General features: G+C 36.2%; 1 protein-coding gene across 1 annotated transcript in view; it reads right to left on the reverse strand.

Annotated features, from left to right (window-relative positions):
* Positions 1–12,852, reverse strand: part of LOC127624591 (protein Niban 2-like) — a 36,005-nt gene that overhangs the window by 16,398 nt on the left and 6,755 nt on the right. The window contains exons 2-5 of the mRNA XM_052099375.1: positions 5,485–5,615; positions 3,993–4,121; positions 3,651–3,756; positions 3,115–3,282 (exon numbers count right to left, since the gene is read on the reverse strand). Coding sequence (XP_051955335.1) covers positions 3,115–3,282; positions 3,651–3,756; positions 3,993–4,121; positions 5,485–5,615 — 534 coding nt within the window. The remainder of the gene's footprint in view (positions 1–3,114; positions 3,283–3,650; positions 3,757–3,992; positions 4,122–5,484; positions 5,616–12,852) is intronic.

The following is a 12,852-nucleotide window of genomic DNA, read 5'->3' on the forward strand; positions in this document are numbered from 1 at the left end:
AACTGTGAATAAAATATGTTTAAATGTCTTTGAAAGTCAAATCTGGCAACATTTTTGCTGACTTCAGATATTACTGGCACTTGGTATGGGTCAAAAGCAACTTTTGGATGCTTTTACAGACATCATTTCACAGTTTTTTCTCCATTCATCGCTGTTGCTTCTTTACGCTGATGGTCACAAATATGCCCACTGTGATGAAAGTGTGTCATTGTGTGCGAAACGTCATGACACCATTACTGCGTCAGTACTGAACATGCGCAGATCGTTCCAGTTTAACAAATCAATTGAATCAAGTGTTTGCATGGCAAAAATTCTCTTTTCAAAAGGATTAGAAAAGGTTTACCCCCCCCTTCCAATCCGAATGAAATTTAAATCTGATGTGGCCAATTTAATCCATTTGACGTGGTTATATGAGAATAGTTCTATTCGGATTGAGATTATAGTCTGATCACAAATGGATTACCAGGGTCCATGTAAATGCAGCTAATGAGACAGGCAAGACTACCACAGGCTGACTGAACAATGACTTAAAAAAAATGACTAGATAAACAAAATGCAACATTTGCAATTTATAGCTCCTTTCCTGTAGCCAGGACAATACACTTAAAACATGTACTGCATTCATATAGAGGCCTAGTTCCAGTTCAAATTGTATTTTTGGGGTTTGCTTTATCTCAGCTGCAGGAAAGGCCTTTGTGTGTGTGTGTGTGATGGCGTATAATCCTGATATCGTTCCATGGCGGCAATAAAAACAAGTGCTTTAAGCACCTGCTGTAACACACAAACCACAGATTTGCATGTGGCTTATGTTCTCTCCTCTGGAAACCCTCCAACCAAAACACAAAGTTGTGCTCTCACGTTAGCAGAGCAACTGCCACTAGTCATAGTGGCAGTTGCTCCCTGCTGCCTCAAAGGCAAATGGTGTGAATACTTTCTAACACTCATGAGCTGTCTGTTTTGGCCTGTTACAGAGTCAGTCAGTGTATCTTACATCTAAGTTTTAAAAGGCCTGGAGGAAAGCCGGAGACTTTATATCCCACAGTGTCTGCTGTAGATCTTGATCTGGGATCAAGTTCCTTGTTACATGTTAATTTTAAATCAATATGCAAAACAGGTTGAGGATCAACACTTCCTCTTGAAGATCTTCTTTTTTTAGTAAACATGATTTAAAAATTGACCACAATTACTTAGTGATACATTTTTCCTGGTCTTATAGAGCGCAACAGTCTTGTTCTGGAAGTAAAACTACCTTTCATTTTTTTTCTTCCATTGGGGGAACCGATTTATTTATACATTATAAACATTTAAAGACAAATGTACTGTGAGTTCAAAGGCTGATATACTCCTGCTACTGCTTTATTTCAACTTAAAAAAAAAAAATTATAGTAGAATTTGTGCTGAATAACACTCTATCCCATGATCCCGGAGAGAATGTTTAACCAATCAGAGAATTGTGGCAAAAAGGATGTGCCAAGAGCCCAGCAAAAACCTCCCAATTTCATGCTGCACAGTGAATGATGCTCAAACTATTTATATATATCTGAATATTTAGCTATAACCTTAAATCATGTTTATACACTTATATTAAATAACTAAACATCAATAGTTTTCTATTTTCAATCAATTTGTATTTGATTATGTCACCTACTACATGGGATTGTAGTTCATGCCCTCATTAAAAATATTAAGTCTTGCAACTTTGAGTTCAAATTATGAAGTACTTGAAATTTCTATGGGGAAAAATACTTCCAAAACTAAGTCAGCTGAAAAAGTGGGCAGGCAATGTTGCTCTATTGTGCACGATTCATCAGATCACGTTTTTCCAAAGAAACAATTCATTTGTAATCTTTCATCTAAGTTTAATACGTCCGTCTGGCTCTAAAACAAACTTTCATTTTTAGCTCAAACTGGTAAATGTTAACCAATAGTCAAATAGGGGTTTAAACATTGTTTTAGGCTACTATTGTAGGTAAAGTGACCTGTCTAAACTGTTGCCAATAGCTGACACAGTAATTTCATGCAAGTTAACATAAATATAGCAAACATTACAATAACAAGTGATTTGAAAAATAATTCCCATTGTGACACATCAAGGTACTCTAAAAGTCAAACTGAACCTTTATCATTCAGGTCTCAATTTAAAAAAACCTCCTTAAAAAGCAGATGCATCAATTTCCAATGGATAAAATCAAGTCAGGGCCTAATTTATTTTATCACTGAATATCCTGTGTCTCTAATATTATGGTGTAAAATGGGATGCCAGTATCATTTCATGTTGACTTAAATATGGGGAAAGATCAGTACTGGGAAAACAGCAGAATGATTTCCATCATAAATTTTGCATAGCTACTGCAGGGAAATCAGTGGGACGATAACATGTAGCCCCTGGCTAATGAGTGACTTAAAGGTCCCACCTTTAATTGATCAATCTCTGGCTGTGGACAGCAGGGAGGTCTGACTTTCCTCAGCGCAAACAGACAGGTGAGAAGGAATGCAAAAGAGAATTTATGAGTCTTCCATGCGACTGCCTCTTCGGGTCAGGCCTTGAGCAATATTGCTGTGCTGTTTAAAAGACACACCCCTAAATTGTATTTAGCAGCCTATCATCATATACCAATGAGATACCGAAGTACTAGATCTTCTACACTGGGGTAAATTATATATGTTATCTGGTTTGGAAACCTTTTGTCATTATTATTTGTGATTCACAAAGCCAGTAATTTGTACTCTTGTCTCGACAAGCCCAAATGAGGCCATCTCTTATCTACCCCAGCGCATCATGGGAAGGTGCTGACATGTGGTCTGAGGAGTTTCAGTTAACAGTCGATACCTGAAAGATTGTTTTCACACAGGTTTCCAGGGTATAGCTCAATTTAATATTGGGAATTTTTAATAAGGCATTCCAGAATTTCTGAGCACATTTTCTAGAAATTCTTTTGAGTAACAAGCATGAATGAACAGATGAATGAACAGAAAGATAGAGGATGTAAAAGTACAATACAGTCCTTATTAAAACTCAGGAAAGCAGATTATTTCAAAGGGAAATGGATGTGGCATAAATTTAAAAACAGTGAGACTTCTTTGTTTTGCCTTTTGTTTGTGACCATGACTCACCATTGTTGGTATGTCTCACACAATCCTGGAAGACGGCATGCCACTTCTGCTGTTCTTTCTCTGTCATGACGCAGAAGTAGTGATGGCGTGCATACGGATGCCACAGGATGAGGGGAAACTGAGAGGGACACTTCAGAAATGGAGAATTGCCTGCTTTGGCCTTTGTATCTAAAAACAAACCAGTCATAAAATACATGCTGCTCATGATGGTCAAACACAAATTATGTCAAATTAAACCGATTAGACTGAATAGTCTATATATCATATATAGAGTGCTGAATTTGATTAAACAAATCCTCTAATAATCAAATACGAGCCTACTCGACGAAAAGCAATTCCTACAGTGTGAGAAATTGGAGTTGTACATTTCTGAATGATTTTCTTCTCAATTCTCTTTAAATTATTTTTCATGTTCTACAAGATCATTTTATTATATTTGGCCATGTCCACACTAATATGTTTTCATTAAATCGAATTCTTTATTCACAAGTTTAGTTTTGAATACATTTCTCATTTAAAGCCTGCTCATCACTCACCAGGCAGGCTATTGTTGAGAAGCTCCAGATATTCCGCCATAGAGGTCAGGGCTCTGTACCCGGCACAGTTTATGATCCCTTTGGGGTGGAGACTTCGATCATGTGCCTGTAAAGGAAACAGACAGTTCATAATCACACTGCAGCTGGGGAAATATCATACATGACCAGTAATATCACCACACTCTCGATTTAGGCAAAGCTTAGGAAAATAAATAAATGGTTGTGCTAGATCAAGACTGCGTTCCCTAAAACAAATGTAACTTTTGTTTACTTTTACTTAAGCTGGTCATGTTTGTGCAATGGTCCCAAAAATAAAAAGCCCACTTAGCTGTTTACACTCACCGCTTTGCTCTCGTACAAGCCAATGTTGTAGGATTCACCCACATACAAAAACCGGCTCCTCCATTTCTTACTTTCTTCCAGATACTGAAACAGACCTCCTGAGAAGATGGACTTGTTCTTCAGTGGATCCTGTGGTGGGAACAAACACACTGCAAATTAATGGGAATCGAAATCGTTTTGCTAGATGAAAGCGTGACTAAACATAACACTGGATGGTGTTTAAAGACCCAATTGAAACATTCCCAACAGTCTAGTAACAACAAAAAGGCCTCCAAGCAGCTCTAGACGTATTTATATAACATTGAGGTCACTAATTTAGTCTAAATCAAGAAATAGGTGGAGCAATTGGTACATAAAAGACATTCAGGGTCTGTTATGTCTACAATCAAGACCACAGCTTTGTACTAATTCATACTCATTGAGTATACATGCTTTAAACACAGTTCATCAGTTAATCTTTGAAAGATCTTTGATTGATACATCAATCCAGACAAATATTTTCAGGCCCACCTGTCCCACTCAACAACACAGGACTTCAAAAATAAGTATTTTTGTATTCAAAAGGAAAGTGTACAATTCTTGAGAAGCATTTACTATGCAAAAGCCTAGATATTCGCATTTAGTCAATATCAGATAACTTTATGACGTGCGGTGGGGTAGGGGGGTTGGGGTCTAACTTAAGACCAAAGCAAAGATAATTTTAGTTCTTTATAACCAGGTAATATTTGTTTTAGCTATTTGTTTGGTTTGTCTAATGGATTTCTTTTTTTTTTTAATTTTTTTTTAATGTTTTTCATTAACTAAGATGATGACTGAAGACAAGTGAGATTGCTGTGGGACTACATCTTCATAAACATGTCAATTAAGGCCAATACTTTTTTCAAATAGCGGACCCCAAAAATCTATTTCTTTGTTTTATTTCTCTGTCATTAACAGTTACCGAAGGATAATGCCCTCAGAACAAGAGCACTTGACAACGATCCACATCACAAATGAACCAGTCCTCCAGTCAACAAAAATTATTTGATTCTGCAGCATCTGAAGTCTTTATGTAATTGTGTGTGTGTGTGTGTGTGTCAGTGAGTGAGTGAGAGAGAGTGCTATTCAGGGCTTCGTCACAGTTATTTAACATGTCTGAATTTGCTCCTTTCGCTGACTTAATGTCGATAAGCACGAACACAGTGAGCCTTCAACATGAGAAGGAAAACGGAACAGCAGGGAAAAAAGGGAAAATCAAAATAGCCGCCACAATCTAAATTGAGATAAAAACAAAGTAAAAGCCACGATGGAGCAGAGAGGGCCACAAAGACCTAAAAAACAAAGTGAAACCTTATTTCTGAATCAAAAGATGCAAAGGTGTGGATCTGTTTTCAGCTTGGGGTGGGCAACAAACAGGACTATTCAACAGGACTCTTTACAATATTAACTGGATCTACGCCCCTGGACAGATATAGATGTGAAATAAAAGCAAAGTTGGAGACTGGAGTTGTACCTTTCTGTGTAGAAGTTGTGTCTGGGTGTTCCCCCCTCCTTCAATCTCAAAGCGCACACTGTTGAACAGTGCCACTGTATACTGCTGCTCGTGAATCCTCCTAAACTCTGCCATAACGGCACTGGTGCGGGCTAGGTTGGAACAGAAACAAGGGAATGTTAGGTTTTAATATAAATTGCACCACAAGAAAGAAAAGAATCACTGCCAATGATAAACACAAGTTAAGCTCTATCGACAACACTCGTGGCATGCCATTGATTATTATAGAAAATAATTTTGACATTAGTTAACAAAAATGTATCAGTTTGCAAAAATAAAATGTCCTCGCAGGTCCAGGAACATAGCGGGAAGTGTATCGGCCAAATTAGATGCGTGCCGGACCAACTCCATTCAGAACCAGGCGCAAGTTAGATGTGTTGCCAGTAGGGCTGGGCCATATATGGAATATTAATTATATAATCGAGATCATTTAGCTGACGATGTCAAATTGACCAATATTGTGATTTTAATGTTCTTTAATTTGGCCATTAAGTTTCATAAAGAGCGAATCAGTAGACTAATTTTACGATCATTCAGGGCTGTACAATTAATCAAAATAACGAGTTGGTCATATGAGATTATTAATCAAAAAAAGGCTGTGATTTAAAGACAGATAAACATGGTCTGTGTGTGATTCAGAACAAACTGGTGATGTGCTGATCTGTGTGCATGCACATGGCAGTGCTCTCAGATCAGTTCAAGTGCATTGTGAAATCAAAGTAATGCAAGTTCAAGCATTCGCACAATTCCAAACATTAAGTAACTGCTACAAGTTATACAAATCTACAAACGCGGCACAGAATAGGAGATTACAGTGTTTCAGGAACACTATAATAATAATTATAATTAAGCTTTATATTATATTAATAAACCTGATGTGTCCCACAGTAATAATTTAGTATTATGCAATGTTCACCTAAGGTTTCAAAGTCAGTGAAGTAGCTTTGCACACCATGTTCATTCACAAAATGTATTAGTAAAAACATGATAAAACAAAATAATGCTTTTTATTAAGCTACTATGCATCATTGCATATGGAATATAAATTTAAAGTGCATATAAATGAAAATTATTGAATTTCATTCTCTTGTGTTTATTTAATGAAAACAAATTATTTTTAAATAGATTTTTATTTAATATCTTTTTTTTCATTTTCTCCCCATTTTGGAATGCCCAATTCCCATTGCACTGCAAGTCCTCGTGGTGGCGTAGTGACTTGCCTCAATCCGGGCATCCAACGCGGCAACCACGCACAACTCACCAGACGCCCCACCGAGAGCGAACCACATTATAGCGACCTTAAGGAGGTTACCCCATGTGAATTTTCCCTCCTTAGCAACCGGACCAATTTGGTTTCTTAGGAGATCTGGCTGGAGTCACTCAGCACGCCTTGGTATTCGAACTCACGAACTCCAGGGGTGGCAGTCAGTGTCTTTACTCGCTGAGCTACCCAGGCCCCCCCTTTATTTAATGTCTTTAAAATCTTGAATCTACTTGGCTACAGTGGCAGTTTGGATGCAATGATGGTTCCTCTGACCCGCCCTCAACACACATACACACTTTTGAGCCATTTTAGAGGAAATACATAATTATCGAGATATATATTGTATATTGTTAATAGGCAATAGGCATGTAACACATATCACCCAGCCCTATTCACTGGGGGTGTAAGCGCATGGTGCTGCCGACAGGCATGGATGCCAGACCACACTTCCCCTCACACACCTGGGAAGACAGGCCCCTGGGAATGCAAGGAGGGGAGTGTGCACAACCATCGGACCTTGCCCATGTCCTGGACCATCCTATGGACAATACCCCTGCCTACAAATAGCCCATTCACTGCAAGGGCATCAGATACCCCATTGTCTTGGACATTACTTCTCATGGACACTTTATTCCCCTTTTTGGACATTTTCAGTTTATTATCATTTCCAATAAATGTTTCTCCGATGCCTGACACTACACCCCCACTGTGTCTGTCTCTTGCTCACCCTGCCACAGAGCATAAATGTCAACACTTTTTCAACAGCTCTCAATTAAGTTAACTTGTCGTTAACATTAAATGTACTACAAATATTCCTTTAAAGCTACATTATGCCTCAGTGCAAATAGCTGAATACAGACAACAGTGTGAAAACTATACAAGTATAAACATGTACCAAAAAGTATAACTGTCATAAACCTGTATAGTTAGTTTAGGTCTTTTGATTGTGAATTGTTCCCAATAGCAATCAGGCAAGATAGCAACAATGGACATGGACATGCACACCATCTAGCATTACCAAACAAAACACTGTAACTTGATAAAAGATTTTTAGTTGGGTAGAAATGGAGTGTGAAACAGAGTAAGTGATAGTCTACTAGACAACTTTTCATCATAAGCCTGTGTGTGCAGAAGGCCTTGTGCAATCAATAAACCATGAAATGATGCGATTTACTAAATAAACATACAGGCCTACAGTCCACATTCAAAGTGAATAGGCGGCACTATGTTCCGTCTGTAATCTACATATACTACAAGTATGCTTGGGGCTCATGATACAGTGTTTTAGTGGCCTCAGAGAAGTTCACAAAAATATATTAACACAACAAACCACACTTTACTGACAGCAGATGGCACAAGATAAGGACGCGTTTTTGCAATCAAACAGCTGGACAGAGCGCAACTCCGAATGCAGGGTTCAAACTACATTTAACTTGACAAAGCATCCTAAAAACTCTACACTACGCTAGTGTATATAGAAGTGTCCTTCGAAAAGCCCTTATAACATGTTGGACATATTGATGAGTTCAATTGCAAAATGGATTGCTGTGGACTGTAGGCCAATAATAGGCTTCTGTTCAATGATATGTGAATAAACATCTAAAACATCTATTGCCTTTTAAGAAACACTTTTTGTATTGCTTAATCAATGCTTTACTTGTCTGCCACAATAATGTATTTTAATTATATTATTATATAATTAAATTATTTAAATATAATAATTTATAACTATTTTATCATTATCAGCACATCATGTTATTCATTTGATTACAAAAGTTAATTGATAGGCAGCTCTACACGTAATAGTATCAGTAATAATTATTTATTATTTTGTATGAATTAACCTATTTTTGTTATTTAATTTGATTTTATGTAAATAAATCTTTCCACTTTGTTTTCCAAGCAGCAATATGAGAATGCAGATTGAATTTTATTTTAAATATAAAATCACAATAATCATCACAATATGATTTTTGGATAACATTGTGTAGCCCTAACAACCCTCTATGATCATGTTGGAGATGACATGTAAGCATAATGTAACTAAAAATATATATTAAGTAAACAGAGAGATGGGGCCTCTTCATATATATTCATGCAATATAGTATATTGTAAAATTTTTATATATATTTTGCATTTAATTTTTTTTTTAAATGTACAAATCTCACATTCTATCAATTTATATGATGTCATGAAATCGCATTTTTAATAATGATACAAGCTGCGGTCACTGTTTGAAATTTCGTACACATTTTAAACAAAACAATTCACAAGGTAGGAACCTAATACTGAAAATTAGATTGTGAAATTTAGCTGACAATTAATTGAAAAAACAAATAACTGTGAAAATGATGATTAATTGCCTGTTTTTAGGTATTTCACGAATATGATGATTAATTACCATACAAACTCACTATGTGTGCTTCATGCACACAACAAAGTAATTTAATAAATAAAATATGGGTATATGGTTTTCTTTTCAGGCTTCAAAAACATATGAATGATAGTCAAATATAAAAGTATACCATTTAAAAAAATTATCAAAATATGTCTAAATAACAAAACAAAATCTCTCTCTTATTTGTCTGATTTACTTTTGATCCATTGGACTTTTTCAATGTTTTGTTTTCTTTTGCTTCTTTTGTAACCCAGCCAACCTGTATAGCTATTATATTGTATTATATTATATTATGCAATTAGTCAAATATTTCTGCAATAAATTCTTCACTTTAACACATTATTTTAAGGCTCTCATAACATAGCGGAGTATGTTAAAGGGGGGAAAGAAAGATGCATAAACAGTCAAGAGTTAAAAAACACACAGACACACCCTTCTGTGTGAAAATACAAACTGAAATGAAAAGAACTGAGCCTGCAGGGTTATCAAAGCTTTATGAAAAGAAGAAAGGTTCTATTAAGAAGAATTTGTTTATAGTGAGAGAGAACAAATGTTCATGGAAAAAAGTGACATATGATTAGAAGCAATTGTTATCGCAATTAAATACCACATTCAAAAGCATCTTGTGGTCTGGTCCAGCAAATGACACCCTCTGCATTTAACATTTAATGTTATGCGAGTCCCACAAGTTTTCTGTTTGTTTGTAGTCTATAGCCATTGTCTTCCGGTCTTCCATTGATTGTCCGGGGCAGAGTTTGCTTACTTACCTACAGGCCTAATTTGAGGACAAAATTGTCCCCTTTGCGGTTGTGCTAAAACAACTCATATACAAAGAAATAAAATAGGTGTAGGGTTAGTGAGTAGTAAATATAATTAGCTTTACATAAAAACAAAAAGAAGTCTATGGATTGTCCTCATTTACAGTAGCTAAACAAGCATGTTTGTGTGAGTGAAAGGAAAGGTGCTTCCATAACAACAGGAAGGAACAGGGACAGGAACAGCACAGGAGCGGAACTGCAAGAAGGCATATCTGAAGTCAGCTCACATGAACTTAATACACAACCCTAAATGCACATGACCTTCTGTATATTCCAGTTTCAGTGTTTCGTTAGCTAACTAGATATATTGTTACATACGTTATACATTGTTTTTCACGAAAAAGCAGCTGGATATGTCAGTCGACATAAGCAAGGACACTGAAAGCTAACGTTACCTAACGTACATTGATGATGCAAAAATTCTGTGTGGACTATTGGATAACTGCAGTGGATACAGTAACGTTAGTTACCTCAAACGATGTTGTGTCCTCAAAATGCCGCCAGGTGGTTCCAGTGCGTGTGTACAGTGTGGAGGTGGGGGGGGGTCTAACTGACTGGGAGTGAGAAATGTTTTGCCGAAGCAATGGCGCAAAAAAAAAAAAAAAAAAAAGTTATTATTAGGGATGCACCAATCCGATACCTGGATTGTATCGGCTCCGATACTGAAGCTTTTAGACGGATCCAAATCAAATACTGTGTGTTAGTCATGTTCGTTACTGTCAAGCTCCAAAAATTACATAAAAGAACAATAAAAACACCATTAAAGCAGCTCATATGACTCGTGCATTTTATTCAAACCCACTTGAAGACGTGCAATAGCTCTGTGAATCACAAATGGCTGTGTTTAATAAGTAAATATATAGTATGCTCAGCACCAGCACATTAGTGAATAGTGCTGCTCTGTTGACTATTTTTAGCCTTTACAGCGGAGCGCAATATTTGCACGCTACTCAAGAACAGCATCTCAGATGTAGATGCTCAATAGTTCGGTTAACTTATAACATGCATTTAGAATGGTGCCAGAGGTGCATTTTACCAGAATTTGAATAAGAAGTGAATTAAACTACTGTGAACTTGCCTACAAACAGACACTTTCAGGACTTCTTGAGAGTTTAGAATGTCAAAGTAAAAGTGTGAGGGTTTAAAAAGTGCACGATTTAAACATATTACTGTTGTATTTAAAATTAAAAGTCAATAATAATAATATTAATAATTATTATTATTATTATCTTCATTAGTATTTGTTTAATTTATAAAAATATTTAAGTTGAATGTGTTCCAAAAAATAACTGATGGAAAAGTGGACTGATGTCTTGCAACTAAATTGAACAAAAAAATTGAATCCTTTCAAGTCTAACAGCAAGTTAAAACATTTTTGAAAAAAAAAAAATGAAAAAAAAAGAATTACTTTTAATTTTGCTGCTCCATTATCCAGTATATTAGTTAATAATAAAGTGTTTCTTAATAAGCTATACATTTATATTGAAATAATGTGTAGTTAAAGGTTTGTGTTTCTTTATATATTAAAGAGTACTTCCAATTAGTTCCACACAATAATGTAAAGATATTCTAACTGATTATGCAAAAAACAACACTGGTATCGCTTGGTATCGGCCGATAATGAGATTTCCGATATTGGAATCGGAAGAGAAAGTGGCATTGGTGCATCCCTATATTATTAGAATTGTAAAAATTTAATTATGCAACTGTGGTGGGACAAATCAGACCAGGCCACCACGGTCTAGGTAATTAATGGGAAACACTGGGTTTACTGTCTCAGATCCTTGAAGTGATGTATTTTATGGAGGTCAGCATTCCAACACATGTGTTTTATAAATTAAGCATTTATCAGGCTATTAGCAGGTCCAGTGTATTAAACTAATACTATTTTAGAACTATATTCAGGTCTATATTCAGAAGGAATCTCTACTTATAACTCATTTCTGATGAGGATCAGATAACAAGCCTCTAGTTCCAGGGCATTTTCACAAGAAAAGCATGTTGTTTTATTTGCATGAATGCAGTAGACACTACGTCTGTCAGGGAAACCCATTCTCTTGCAGATCCACTATTGTATTAAACTAGTGTAACTTGTAGACTCGGTATGCTTTGTCTGAGTGCTGACTGCTCCACAGTAATCCTTCACATGAATATTTACAGCCATTTTTCTTGACAAACTAACTGAACTCAACAGATGTCAAGCTCGGTTCCCTAAAAACATTTGCTCATGTATATACGCTCACCTAAAGGATTATTAGGAACACATACTAATACTGTGTTTGACCCCCTTTCGCCTTCAGAACTGCCTTAATTCTACGTGGCATTGATTCAACAAGGTGCTGAAAGCATTCTTTAGAAATGTTGGCCCATATTGATAGGATAGCATCTTGCAGTTGATGGAGATTTGTGGGATGCACATCCAGGGCACGAAGCTCCGGTTCCACCACATCCCAAAGATGCTCTATTGGGTTGAGATCTGGTGACTGTGGGGGCCATTTTAGTACAGTGAACTCATTGTCATGTTCAAGAAGCCAATTTGAAATGATTCAAGCTTTTTGACATGGTGCATTATCCTGCTGGAAGTAGCCATCAGAGGATGGGTACATGGTGGCCATAAAGTAAGTAAGTAAGTAAAATTTATTTCTAAAGCACACTCAAACACAGCAAAGCTGACCGAAGTGCTGTACAGATGAATTTACAATACATTAAAATAAAACAAACGCACCAAGTACATATGAATATACAATACATTCATAAAAAAAAAACACGTCATAAAAAAAAATAAATAAATAAAAAGACAATCTCATTTAATACTGCAAAACGCTCAAGAATAAAAATGTGTTTTAAG

The sequence above is a fragment of the Xyrauchen texanus genome, chromosome 31, assembly GCF_025860055.1.
Source record: "Xyrauchen texanus isolate HMW12.3.18 chromosome 31, RBS_HiC_50CHRs, whole genome shotgun sequence".
Lineage (NCBI taxonomy): Eukaryota > Metazoa > Chordata > Actinopteri > Cypriniformes > Catostomidae > Xyrauchen > Xyrauchen texanus.